This window comes from Monodelphis domestica, chromosome 3, assembly GCF_027887165.1.
Source record: "Monodelphis domestica isolate mMonDom1 chromosome 3, mMonDom1.pri, whole genome shotgun sequence".
Classification (NCBI taxonomy): Eukaryota; Metazoa; Chordata; class Mammalia; order Didelphimorphia; family Didelphidae; genus Monodelphis; species Monodelphis domestica.
In genome coordinates this window covers 277,445,200-277,459,784 of record NC_077229.1, presented here as the reverse complement: position 1 = coordinate 277,459,784, position 14,585 = coordinate 277,445,200, and the positions used below count along the sequence as shown (strand labels likewise).

The 14,585-nt window shown below is 34.5% G+C and overlaps 1 protein-coding gene across 25 annotated transcripts in view; it reads left to right on the top strand.

Annotated features, from left to right (window-relative positions):
• Nucleotides 1–14,585, top strand: part of ZNF521 (zinc finger protein 521) — a 348,179-nt gene that overhangs the window by 23,967 nt on the left and 309,627 nt on the right. For 12 of the 25 annotated variants that reach the window (XR_008917697.1, XM_056823812.1, XM_016431652.2 and 9 more), the window contains one exon: nucleotides 10,985–11,044. The exons of 11 other annotated variants lie outside the window; for them this stretch is intronic. Coding sequence is in view for 11 of the 14 variants with exons in the window: in XM_056823812.1 (XP_056679790.1) it covers nucleotides 10,985–11,044 (60 nt within the window). In the remaining 3 variants the exon portion in view is untranslated. The remainder of the gene's footprint in view (nucleotides 1–10,984; nucleotides 11,045–14,585) is intronic. 2 more of the 25 variants (XM_056823819.1, XM_016431648.2) reach the window with 1 other exon arrangement.

The window sequence follows — 14,585 nt, the reverse complement described above, 5'->3', positions numbered from 1 at the left end:
GACCAAAGTGACTCAACTCCAATGACTTTTCCAACTCATCCTTAGGATGTCGAAACAAACATGGTTGAGACCCATTTTTATATTTAAACGTGCTTCTGTGAACAGCAGCATTGCCCCGGGATGAGTTCTACGTCTCTAGAAGAACATCACGGCATAAAAGGTCGCCTCAATCACGTGACAGCTATCGTTATCCTTGTTTCTAATTCTGCGCCTGCGCCATACTTTCACTATGACTATTCACGCAACTCTCGAGTTGTCCTCTCTGCTCCTTCCTCTTGCTAGTTTTTGTTGACTGGCAAACCACGTACTGACTGGAATTGGATTTGGTTTGCATAGTGGTATTTGTAATTTGATTTTTCTAAAATGAGGTACAAAACAGAACAAAACAAAGCAAAATTTTTCTTCCACCTAGCTATTTCAGAAAGGCAAATATCTTCAGGGATATCCTGGGTGGGGTAGCCTTTAAGGTTAAAGAAAAAGAAATTGTTTTAGGAAGGAATTTAATCTTGGTAAGAGGCATAAATATATGGGGTGACATTAAAGACAAATGGCTTAGGGGTTGAAGGCACACTATTGATAGCTGTGGTGTTGTTGACTCAGAATAGCCTTATCAAAATTCGTCCAATAGTAAAAATCAATAAAAATCACATGATCTGGAAAAGATGGTTAATAATATCATTTCTGTGTATAGAGATATACTTAAAAACATATATATGTGTACAGGAAACAGAAAAGTGAGAGAGATGGGAGAGAGAGACAGAAAGTAAGTGGGGGGAGAGAAAATGGGGTTGGGAGAAAGGGGGAAAAAGAAACAAAAATAAGTTTTTGAGTTTTGGTCAGGGAGATAAATAGAGAGTTTCAGGAGGCTTTTCCAAACTGTGTCCAGTTGAAGTGTTGGGAATATTGAGTTTCTCATTTTTTTTTAAAGGAAATGGGGTCAAACATTGTCCAAGATTTTGATTTGGGCTCCATATTACTTAAAGTTGCATTTGTATGTGTATGTGTTTATAAGAATATGAGGGAGCTTAGATTATTATCTTTAGTAAATAACATTTTATCTTCCTTCTGAGCATGTGACTAACTGAACTGTGTACATTTAAAGATTGGGTTAATGTAATGTATATTCCCTTCCCCACCCCTTACATACACAGATTAGGATGGATAAAAGTGAGGTTCATCTCAAAAAAGTGAGGTGGGAAATACTTCCAGAAAATACTATAAATTTGTATTTACTAAAATAATGGCACACACGTTCACTTTCTGTTCTATCTGGGTAGCTCTGTAAATTGTATATTGATTATGCTAATGGAGCTGGTGTCTTTATTACTTGTCTGCGGATACTCAAACATGCAGATTGAATGCACATTTGATAAGGTTCTGTAAGAAAAAGTGCATTTTAAAAATGCAGTTTGGGGACAGACTGCTAAAACTTAATACTCATTAAACTCACATGGAGGCTTATGGAACAGTTTTTGTATTCTAGGAAAAAAAATAAAATTCAGACATTTTTTAAAAGGATGCTATTAGGTTTCTTTTGTTTGTTTCACATTCCTTAAGGAAAGTGTTGCAGAAATGTACTAAATCAATAATGATCTATTTTTATAGTTTATTTTGGGATGTGTGGCTTTTCTTGTTTTGTTTAACAAGCTGAAAAAGCCATAGACATTCAAGATAGTATGTATTTTAAAATTTATTAACCCAACTAGAGTAGAACAAAATGAATCTTTTTTCAATTATGTATAGTTTTTATTTTACTGTATTTTGCAGTAACCCCAAAGCCATAAATCATAGCTTTACTTTTTTTTGCTTTAATTTTTCATTTAATGAAAATATCCATTATTTTATTGAATTTTTAAATTTCCTTATTTCTTTGATATTAAATTGTCTTCATGCCAAAGGATTTATTTAAGATAGAGAAGAAAAAAAAGGAGAAAGGGGGAAAGGGAGAGGAAAGGAGAGACAAAGGAAGAAAGAAAGAAAATATTTGTCCATAATGGAGATATCCTATCCATTTCTGAAATGTACCTTCCAGAAGTAGACTGACAAAAGACAACTGAGAGAGATGTCTTCATTTATTTTCAAATCTCTTTTTTGTATATTTTCAATGACATTTTTTTCTCAATGACCCAAGATGGCGTGCAGCTAAAAAGAAATCAAATCAAATAAATGGCACTTTATCCTTTGAGAATAAATATTCTTCCAGATTTGATGGAAGCTCAGTGTTCAGAGTTGGCCTTTGGGGAGGGGGGAGAATTTGTGAAATACCCCAGAAAAATTTAGATGAATTCAGCAGTTTTCTTCTTTTTCAGACACACAGTAGCTCTGTTTTTATAGATATATCTCAGCAACACATAGAAGTACTCCAAATGCACAAAAGAAACTCTCTTACAGTGGGTAATTGGATCGATTTTCATGAGCAAACATCATTTCAAAAAATTAAATGTATATGTATGCTGTAGGATTTTTTTCTCATTAAAAATTAAGAAGCACATTGTATCAGGTAATTTGTTTAGAAATGCTTCCACATCCATTTTTACAAATTAACTTGTGTTAGGAGCATTTATGGTAACATCACTTTAAAAGAGATACAAAACTGATTTCCAGGGGTGGAGCCAAGATGGCAGAGTAGAAAAAGCACTCAACCAAGTTCTCCCACCATTCCCTTGTAAATAATTTTAAAATAACAACTTATTGAATTCTGGAGTGGCAGAGCTAACAAAAGGTTAGAGCAAGACATCCTTCCTTCCAAAGACAGCACTGGAGATCAAAAAAAGCGATTTGTGATACCAGGAGGAAACTGATTGGAACTCAGGTGGATGAAACACCAGGGATAGGATTAGGTGGTGGCAACAGAAGCAGCTGCAGGTTAGGGAATTTTCAAGTTGGAGATAACCATACTATCTTGCAAGCCCCCCAATTTCTAACCCTCCCAAACCTGGCTCTGAAAATAGCAGTGCAGAAAAAAAGCTTGAAGCTGGAGACTGTCTCCCTTCACTCACCACTTCATGAACAAAAGTCCAACATTAACATCAAGAAATAGGGTGAAAAAAATGATCAAATAATTTAAAAAAGAACCTAACTATAAAAATCTACTATAGTGACAGGGAAGATGAAGATACAAACTTTGGAAGGAGACAATGAAGTCAAGACAGATGCAAGCAAAGCTCCAAGAAAAATGTGATTTAGACACAAGTCCAAAAAGTATTCCTTGAAGAGCTAAAAAAATTTCCAAAATCAATTAAGAGTTGTATAGGAAAAATTAGATAAAGAAATGAAAGCAAAGGAAGAAAATTATGAAGAGTCAAATAACAATTTGAGAAAAAAGCCACAAAAATATTCATGAAAATAATAACTTAAAATTGGCCAAATGAAAAACAGGTACTAAATTCACTAAAGAAAATAATTTCTTTAAAAAATTAGAATTAATTAAGTGGAAACTAATGACTCTACAATAAATGAAGAACTAAGAAAATAGAACTAAAAGATTGAAAAATAGGAAATGTGAAATACATTATTTGAAATATAGCTCACCTGGAATATAGATTGGGGAGAGCTAATTGAAGAATAATTAGATTACCTAAAAGCCTTGATTAAAGAAAGATCCTAGTAATGTTTCAAGAAATTGCCAAGGAAAACTATTTCAATGTCCTAGCACAAGAGGGTAAAATATAAACTGAAAGAATCTACTGATTATCACTTGAAAAAGATCCAAAAAATGAAAACTACCAGAAATATTATAGCCAAATTTCAGATCTCACAGTTCAAAGAGAAAATATTGCAAGCAACCAGAAAGAAACTATTCAAATATATGTAACCAAAGTCAGCATACCACAAAATTAAAGAATTACATTAAAGAAGTATAGAGTTTAGAAGACGATAATACTAGAAAGCAAAAGAGCTTGGATTACCACCAAAAATGACCTCTCCAGCCAAACTGAGCATAATCCTTTAAGGGAATAAAGGGTATTTAATAAAATTGAGGACTTTGAAACATTCCTAATGAGAAGTCAAGAACTGAATAGAAATTTGTATGTAAATTTAAAGACTTGAAAGAAACATAAAAAGGTAGACTTCCATGAAAGAGAAATCATAAGGAACTCAAAGATATAGAAAGAGGATGTGGGAGTGAATCAATTATGTTGGGATGATATAAAAAATGGATACCTGAGAAACAGGGAAACCCTAGGAAAAGGGGGAAAGGGGAGGAAGAATGACAAAAATTATCTCATGTAAAAGAGGTGTGCAAGGAAGAACTTATACAATGAATGGGGAAATGACAGAGGTGAGGGTGGGCCATGCTTTAACCTCTCTCATATCTAAATTGTTTCAAAGAGGGGAAATAGATGTAAATATTCTATTGGTAAAAGAAACTTATTTTACTGAACAGGGAAGTAGGAAGGACTAGGAACAAGAGAAATGGGATGGCAAAAAGGGAAAGACAGATAAAAGAAGGCGGTGGTCAGAAGCAAAACAGACTTGAGAGAAGAGACAGGATAAAAAGAGAGAGAACAATAAACAGAAGAAAGCAGGATTGAGACAAATGCATAATTAGTAATCATAACTATGATTGTGAATGGAATGATGTTACCCATAAAACAGGAGTGGATGGCAGAATGGATTAGAAACCAGAGTCCAACAATATCATTGACAAAAACACACCTGAAAAAGAGACACACAGAGTAAAAATTAGAGACTGGAGCAGAATCTATTGTGCACCAATTGAGGTAAAAAATACAGAGGTAGCAAAAGCAAAAATAGACATAATTAAAACGGATAAGTAGGGAAATTACAGCTTGCTAAAAGGAACCATAGACAGTGAAGTAATATTAATACTAAACATATATGCACTAGATGGCATAGCATCTAAAATCTTAAAGGAAAAGTAAAATGAATTACAGGAGGAAATAGATAATTAAAAGTATACTAATAGGGGACCTAAGCCTTCCCCTATCAGAGGTAGATGAGTTGAATTATAAAATAAATGAGAAAGATGTCAAGGAAATAAATAGAATGTTAGAAAACCTAGATATTGTGATAGAGCTCTGGAGGAAACAGAATAGGAATAGAAAAGTTCTCAGCTGTACATGGTACCTTCCAAAAATTGACAAAAAATAAAGTTATTAATTGGATCACATTGCAATAAAAACTACATCTAAGAAAGGGCCATGGAAGCATAGATTAAAAGTTAATTGGAAACTAATCTATCTCTAAAGAATGAATAGGACAATGAAGAAATCACAGAAACAATCAATACTTTCATTAAAGAGAATGATAACAATGAGACAACATTCCAAAATTTGTGGCATGCAGCCATACTTAGGGGAAAATTTATATCTTTAAATGTGTACATCAATAAAAAAGTAACAGCAGATAAATGAATTGGGCATGTAATTAAAAAAAAGAACAAATTAAAAATCCTCAATGAAATACCAAAATAGAAATCCTGAAAATCAAAGGAGAGTTTAATAAAATTGAATGTAAATGAAAAATGAATATACCATCAATTTAGATGAAATTATAAAGCAATTATTAGGAGTTATTTTATGCAATTATGTGCCATTAAAACTGAAAATTCAAGTGAAACAGATGAATATTTACAAACATAAATTGATCAAATTAACAGAAGAGTAAATGGAATACTTAAATAGCTCTATCTTAGAAAAAGAAATTGAATAAGCCTTCAGTGAATTCCCTAAGAAAAAATCCCCTGGATAAATTGGATTTACAAATTAACTCAAGCCAACATTTAAAGAAGAATTAATCCTAATATTATAGAACCTGTTTGAAAAAATAGGTAAAGAGGAGTCTATCAAATTTATTTTGTGACACAAATATAGTTTAATAATGAAAACAAGGAGAGCCAAAACAGAGAAAGAAAAATATAGGCGATTTTTCTTAATGAGTATCAATGCAAAAATTTAAAATCAAATCAAATCAAGAGATTACAGCAATATATCACAAAGATCATACACTATGACTAGTTGGGGTTTATACCAGAGTGCAAGACTGGTTCAATATTAGTAAAACTATCAGTATAATTGACCATATAAAAAACAAAAATAATATTATATTAATGCATGCTAAGTATTTGACAAAACACAACACCCATTTTTTATTAAAAAACATTGGGATGCACAAGAATCAACAACGTTTCTTGTAATGGAAAGTGATATTTATTAAAAACAAGGTTCAAACATTTTCTGCAATGGACTTAAACTTTAAGTTTTCCCATTAATATCAGGAGTGAAGGAATGATGTCCATTATCACCACTGTTATTCAATATTTTCCTAGCTGACTTCAGTAAAAAGTCAAGAAAGAGAATTTGAATAAATAGAAATAGTAAAGAAACAAAATTATCACTCTTTGCAGTTGATATAATGGCATACTTGGAGAACCACAAAAAACCTTAAAAACTAGTTGAAGTAATCCACAACTTCAGCAAAGTTGCAGGATATAAAATAAACCCACATGAATCATCAGTATTTTTATATACTACTAACAAAACCCAAAAAGTAGTGATAGAAAGAGAGGTTCTATTTGAAATTACTGCAAAATAAAATATAGTAATGGGCCTGCTGAAAGAAACCTAGGGATTATATAAACAGTTACAAAATGCTTTTCACAGGAAAAAAGACATATCTAAACAATTGGAAAAATATTAATTGCTCATTGGTAGACTGAACCAACATAACAAAAATGGCAGTTCTACCTAAGCTGATTTACTCATTCATTCTGATACCAATCAAACTACCAAAGAATTATTTTATAACTAGAAAAAATAGTAACAAAATTAATCTGGAAGAACAAAAGATCAAGAATATCAAAGGAATGAATGACAAAAGGGTGAAAGAAGGTAGCTTCACAGTTCCAGATTTCAAACTGTATTGCAAAGTGGTAATCTCCCAAACACTCCTGATACTTGCTGAGAAATAGAGTGGTCGATCAGTGGAATGGATCAGGTATACAATACACCATAGTAAATAGTGATAGTTATCTATTGTGTGATAAACGCAAAGATCTAAGTTTTGGGGTAAGAATTCAACATTTGTCGAAAAGTGCTGGGAAAACTAGAAAGTAGTTTGACAAAAACTAGGCATAGACCAGTACCTTACACTGTATATACCAAGACACAGTCAAAATGGATAAATAGTTTAGATGTTAATAGTTTCATAACTAAACCAGAAGAGCATGGAAAAATGTATTTATCAGATCTTTGGATAAGGGAAGAGTTTATGATCAAACAAAAGATAAAGAGCATCCAAGGATGTAAAATGGATAATTTTGATTACATGAAATTAAAAAGCTTTTGCACAAGTAAAAGTAATACAACTAAAATTTGAAGGAAAACAGAAAACTGGGGAAAAATTACAGCAAGTTTCTTTGATAAAGGCCACATTTCACAAATATAGAGAGAACTGATTCAAGTTTATAAAAAGTAAGAGACATTATCCTGTTGCTAGATGGTTTAAGGATATAAACAGGCAGTTTTCAGATGAAGAAGCTGTTTATGGTCACATGAAAAAATGTGATTTATTGAAATATATATCTACTAATTAATGGCATCAAATATCTCAGTAGCTATTGAACTAGATGAATTGATGGTCACAAAGAATGAGAGAATATTGTTGTAGCTGGGCAGGTGTTTGAAATATCTGAACTCATCAATAATTATAAGAAGAAGCATGATGTAGCTCATACCTGGAATTCAAAGTTTTGACCCATATTTTGTAAGGTGATTTTTTTTTTGTCACGGAAAGGTAACTTTAACTCATTTTTATGGAGCATTGGATCTGTAGTAAGAAAGACTTTAGTTGGAATCCTCTCACAGACACTTAATGGCTATGTGAGCCTGGGCAAGTTACTTAATTTTCTCTTTCTTGGTTTTCTCACTTGTAAAATGAAGATAATAACAGCACCTGTCTTCTAGGGTTATTGCAAGTTTAAAAAAAAGATAGTCTTTGTAAATTATTTTGCAAAAGTTAGAATAATACATAAATACTAGCTGTTGTTATCATCTTCATCTTGGTCTTACTGGGTATATTTAAGAGGGCATTAGGAAGCGCAACCCTGATAATCCATTTCTAATCTTTACAAATATGATTTTTCTTATTTAGTATATAAAAAGGCTATTTCTTTAAAATTACTACTATATATGAAACTCTACATAGAATATTAGACTGTCCCAAACTCTGTGCTTTGATTTTCAAACAGCTTATTAGAATTTGTAAAGGGGGTGGCAAAAGAAAAATGGTTCTTTTCTGAGGGAAAATAAAATTCCTTCTTATAAAATTGAGGAAGAGATCACAATGACTTGTGATAAGATCAGGCACAGAGACAAAGAGACTGTTAATACACAAGTTGTAGAAACCCTTGGGGCCCTGTTGATCCCTATGAGGCCAAACTGTAGCAGCCTGCAGCATCAGCAGCACCTTTACCGTTAACGAGACATGTTAAATAGGAAGGCATCTAAGCATGGTGAAGAGTGTAGTCTCAAACCTAGACAGAGAAGGCACAGGGTAAAACAAAGCCCAAGAAGTAGGTTGTCACTAGAGAAGGTCTCAGGCTAGCCTTGGTCTAGGAGAACATGCTGGATGAGGAAAATTATTTTTGCTCACATGGATTAGCAAAATTTGAGAAGGAAGATTTTGTTTCATTTCAGATAGGTTTTCCTTGAGATTCTAATGGTTTATTTGCTATTTGTCACTAACCCCATATCTTCTCCTTATGAGAAGTCCTTATGAAGTCCTCCTTATTATCTTCTTTTTCTGCCAAACAGTTCTATTCTTATTGTTCCTGTTGAATGTTGACTGGTTTTTATATAGTAACTCAACCTGTTTGCCATGACCTCTCTCTCTCCCTCCCTCCCTCTCCCCCCTTCTTCCCCCCCCCCCTCTCTCTCTCTCTCTCTCTCTCTCTCTCTCTCTCTCTCTCTCTCTCTCTCTCTCTCTCTCTTTCTCTCTCTCTCTCTCTCTCTCTCACTTTCTCTCTCTCTCACTCTCTCAGTCTCTGTCTCTGTCTCTTTCCACCCTACCTCTCCCTATTTCTCTCCTCCCCACTACTTTTCTTTGGTTATAGAATGTTGTTAATGAATGTCTGATTTACTAATTTGCTTTAATTTTTGTCAAAAAAAAGGATAGTTACTAAGATCTAGAATTTATTTTTTCTCCCTATATTTAAATTTTCCCTTTTTTTTTACTATTGTATTTATATCTGAAACAAAAATTTCTCCAGACAATGGAAACTTTGACTAATGCCTGCAGAGGCAAACTTTAATCCTTGTGACACAGGTTTAAAAATATAACATTCCAAATTACTACCACCCTCTCAATCAATATCCTTTATAATTTGGATGAAATGGGATTAAAGATAAATTGGTTGTGAGAAGACTATATGAAAAAGAAATATGAGAAACATGGAATCCTCTAAGTCTGTGATATAGACTTGTCATTGACTTTGACAGAAGTAACTATTTTAAATCAAGATATCAGCTGGGTGGCCATCTTGATTCATTTTAAAGCTTTACTGGTTTGAGAGAAAAATATTGACACCTAACACGTTACTGGTATTTATATTGGGTTCTGACTGAAATGAAGGGGAAGAAATAGTAAAAGAAGAAATCTTGGGCTATTTTCTTTGGTCCACCCTCGTTTTACTTTGATTGTTCTGGAAAAGATAGTGAAGGATTCAATTGATGGTTGAGTAGCTGAAGGTACCTGGGAAGTTTTGGATTTTAAAAGGAGAATATTTTTGCTTGGCTCAAAAAAGTTCTTGTTTCTTTTCTTATCAAGGTTAGTTTCTTCCCACCCATGGTTCTATCTCAGTATGATGCAAGTAGTTCCACTGTGGATCAAGGGTAGTAATAAATTCACTTTTTAGAATGTGCTCCTTAGGTATTCTGCATTTGTTTCTTTACTTCTTGGTCTTCAAATATCATGCTATACCTGTAGGAAAAAAAAATCCCTGCAGAAAACTTAAACTTCTTGTAGTTTAGTTCACTGGTTTTCCTGTTTCACATCTTTTCCCACTCAAAAAATTCATCTTCTACTCACTGCCAAGGTTACTATTTTTTTTTCCTAAAAGCATATATCCAACCATATTACTCCTAAGCTCCAGAACTCTAGTGACTCTCCATTTTCTCAAGTATCAAATATAAACTGAGTTTGGCTTATAAAGCTCTTCATTGGCATGTCTCTTCTTCCCTCTTCAGACTTACTCATCTTCGTGCCTTCTATAAGCCATTTCTGATAGCAGCTCCTTATAGTAACTTCATGTTCTTCTCCATGTCTTTGTATCTTTCATGTCTGGAATGCTCTGCCCCTCACTTCAATATATAAGTCTTCCTGGGCTTCCTTCAAAACCCAGCTTGAATTCCACCTTCTATAGGAAGCCTTTCCTAGTTCCCGTAGCTGCTGTTTCCTTCCCTTTTACGATTACTTTCGTATACTTGCTCCATAACTCACAGGTAGCTAGATATTTCAAGCTGGCCCTTCTTTTAGAATGCATCCTCCTCGAGACTGTTGTTGCTGTCACTGTTGCTGCTGTTGGGTTGTCATTGCCCTTCTTTCTATCTCCAGTCCTTTAGCACTATTAGTGCCTGACAGTTGATGACTGACCATAAAGGTGTCTCTTGCTATATCTAGGAAGATTAAGAGGTAGAGAAAGGGAAGAACAAGGTCACAAAAATTTTTCTTAAAGTAGTAAAGAGATCTCTAAAATATAATGAGATGGTTAGACAGAACATCTTTCCTAGATATTTTTCTTCCATAAAAAAAGCATCTTTTCCCCCCTCCACATCAACTACTTGGTTTTGGTAGTATAGAATAGAACAAAGTCTAATGACATAATTGGTCATCATACATGCTGGGTGGCCATAACTGACCTTCAGGACTGAGGTCCGAAGATCAATGATGTTCATTGCAGCTATCCCACCTAACATCTTTGTTTTATTTTGTTCTTTTTTGTTTGTTTACCTTTTCTTGACAGTAGAAGAAAATGAGGCAGAGGACCATCAGGAGGGTGTAGGACAGACGGCCACACAGTCTGGTAATGCTACATTCCTTCATTAGTACCTGCTTGCCATTTTCTAATAGTGTGCAATTAATGCTCCCTGAGTTTGTTTTCATCTTATGGGGTTTCAGCCTCAAATAGATTTTGAGAGTCAACAAAGGAAAAAGGAATAATCCCATATATCAATTTCAGGGGATCAGGAATGCTACTGCTCCTGAAAGGGAAATTGTTATTTCTTTGAAGCTTTTAAGGTGACAGGTTTTTCCTTATTTTTCTAATGTGTTAAAGATATATACATTTTAAAACACTTTAAGGGGAAGGAACTCTTATAAATAGGAATTAAATAGGCAACTGATTAGTTTGTTTTTTAGGAGAATCTAAATATATCAGCAAAAATTATAAGACTAGCCCTTTGTACAAATATGGACCTTTAAAAGAAAAATCTGTAAAGAAATAGTTAGATCTTGCAATGAAATACTCATGAATGAAAAGACTGGCAATGTGCCATCTATTTCTGGTAGTAACAAAGGGAACTATGGCATGCATGCATAATTCATTCATTTAACACATTTTTTGATTTCCTACTATGTGCTAAGTGCTAGATTGTAATGATTTTTAAAGTGGGGCACAAATGTAATATAACACACACATATATATCCCGATATAACATAAAATATGGAATATATTTTATTAACTAGATACTACAAAAAGAGTTGAATGGAGAAATTCTCATCCAATGTAACAAGGTTTGATTTATTTGTTTAGTGTTTATGCAGTGGGCGTGATTGGATTCTCTAAAGTGTCTCAGCAATTTTTTGAGATGAAATAATACATTTTAATTTAAAGAAATCTTTTATTTCTGACACTGGACATTGTGAATACATTTCCTTCAGTCTTTATATTTTTCACACTTAGTTCAGTAACTTACTCTTCAGGAATTCATGGAGACTTAACCAAAGATTTGCTTTTAAGCAGAATATTCTGTGTGCCTTTTATTGGCAGTTTTCTGGACTTGTTCCAATGGTATCAGTTGATTCAAGGTTGAGCATTAATAAATGCCATGGTTGTTTAATTTGGTGAAAAGCTGGCTATGACTATAGAATATAGGCTGTTAGAAAATGGTCCAGTTTTAGCATTGCATGTGTGTATATGTCTGTGTATTTTGGTTCATTCATCTCTTGCCAGTTTTTGTTACTAAGTAGTCTTCGTGCATTCATATATTTACATCATTCTCTCTATCTCATGTTTTGCCACCCTCATAAAAACTGATTCTGGATTTTAGGTAAAGACTGATGATTGGAATTAACCAGGAAAAACCTCATTTATATCTTCTGCAAGGGGTAGAGAAGGCCGGCCCTGTGTACATGCTGCCAGAAGTTTTTATAGTAATACTTTGTATCTAAGCTCTGGCTCTTACCATTAAATGTGCTTTTTATAGAGTACCAAGTTATAAATGTAGTGCAGCTACGGCATATTAATCTTACTGCAGAGATTTAATGAGGCAGTTGTTTTGCGATGGACACTATTGGGAGCAGAGAGCGACAGAGTTTTACTTTACCACTGAGCTGCAGAAATATTCCTTGCCTGGTAATAATTATAACCACATGATCTCTTAGTTTTCCTTTCTTTGGCCAGTGCTTTTCCATGCGAAAGTGGCTTGGAAGGAGGTCCATTACAAGGCAGTGAAATGGATTAGAAATTGGGCTGTTTTCTCAGTAGTTTGACATTTTAGCTCTGATCAGGCATGGATCCTTGTTGCACAGAGAGAAATATGTAAGATGAGTTTCAAGAATACAGATAGTCTTTGCCAGTCCACTGAGATGGCTTTTAGATATTCATTACTTTTACTTGACTTTTATATAGGTTATAAAAAGTAAATGTGGTGAAACCTCATTTTTACATGGACAGAATAGAATTTCTGCTGCTCGGCCTTAAACTGATCCCACACTTGAAATTAATTGAAGTCCATGGGTTTATTGCCTCCAACTCTTTTAAGCCAGGGCAATTTTTCATTTCCCCCAAAGTTGCGGTTTTATTAGACCAAGTTACAGCAATAACATCTCTTATGAAGAGGAGGAGGAAAGAGAAGGAGGAAAAGAAAGCCCCACCTTCCAGAATACAGTAATGGGGAAAGCATAGCTTTTTAAACTTTCCATTTATAAATAATACTAAGGTGATCAGTAACAGAAGACAGCCATCCAGTTTTGATTTTGTGCACAGCTGAATATATTTCTGTTTCAAATTCAGGCCTCTTTTCCATGTTGGCTAATTGTTCCTGGTATGCTTGCAGACAGGTCGGAAAGGGAGAGGTGAAAAGTGGCCAGGCTGAGTTTCGAATGTGTGTTCCCTTCCCTGTGGTGGGGCCTGGGAGAGAGGGGTCACTGGCTCCACCAGGCAACAACTCCAGGACAGGCGGCCTTCGCTGGCCGAGGGAGTGGCATTTGAAAGTGCTAATACATTGGATGCAGTGAATACAGTGGACGTGGAGTGAAGGGGGTAGGGTTAAACATACATCCACTAAGGCTGAAAGGACTAGTCCTAGGAAGGAGAAAGCCAATTAGGATGGATAGCATAGTCATAAAATACTTTTTTATGTTAGGATCTCAAAGGGCTTTATAAAAACTACATAACGAAGACTGTGCAATTACTGAAGTGTGGCTACCTCTGGGAAAGGAGGTTCATCGTCATTTAAAATTGCCCCAAATCTTTCCAAATGATGGTGACAAAGGAGGGGAAAGCCCCAAACAAACAAATCCTAAAGATGTTTTGGATATACGTGAGAGAGTCTTTATGAACATGAAGGATGTATAAATCCATTTACCAAGAAAGAGGCTGAGCCTTCAAGAACTCATTACACCAAGGCATCATAGGCTATAATCGAACCCATCTCCCAGAGGGTCCCACTTAAGTGTTGACCTAAAAACAAATTCGCCAGTTGGCTGGAGCATGCATTCTAAAGTTGCAGCAGAAGTGAATAAGCTTGACTGACTTAGGTCCCTGTAGGGTTATATCTGTAAATGCAGAAGTGGAAGCAAAAAACATTTCTTATTACTCTTAAAATGACCCTAATTTTAATAAGTAGACGCTATAAGAAGGGTTGACTGGAGGAGTTCTTATCCAATGTTACATGTTTTGATTTGTTTGTTTAGTGTCTGTGTAGTGGGTATGATAGGATTCTCCTCAAGTGTTAGTATTCTTAAATAAGAAATATGGTGATTTCTGCCTTTTTTTTTTTTTGGCTTGGTATTACAGCAGTCAGACTCTATCCTTATTTTAAAACAAACAAGTCTGTAAACTTTATGTGTAGCATTTAAATACACATGTTAAAATTCAGACCCAGCACCCATATTTCCCTGAGTGCTGTCAGTTTTATGAGATGAAGCTGGGAGTTCAAGCTAAACAACTCATGTATGCAGTGTGCACACATGCTGGCTTCCAACAAGTGTTTAATGATGTTGGGGTCAGGCTGCAATAGTTAAGATAGTTATTTCTCTTCCTGAATTGCTCTCTAACCTGGCAGTATTTTAAAGCATTTGGTTAAAGCCTGTTGAGGAACTTAGGAAGTTTGCCTGTTTAT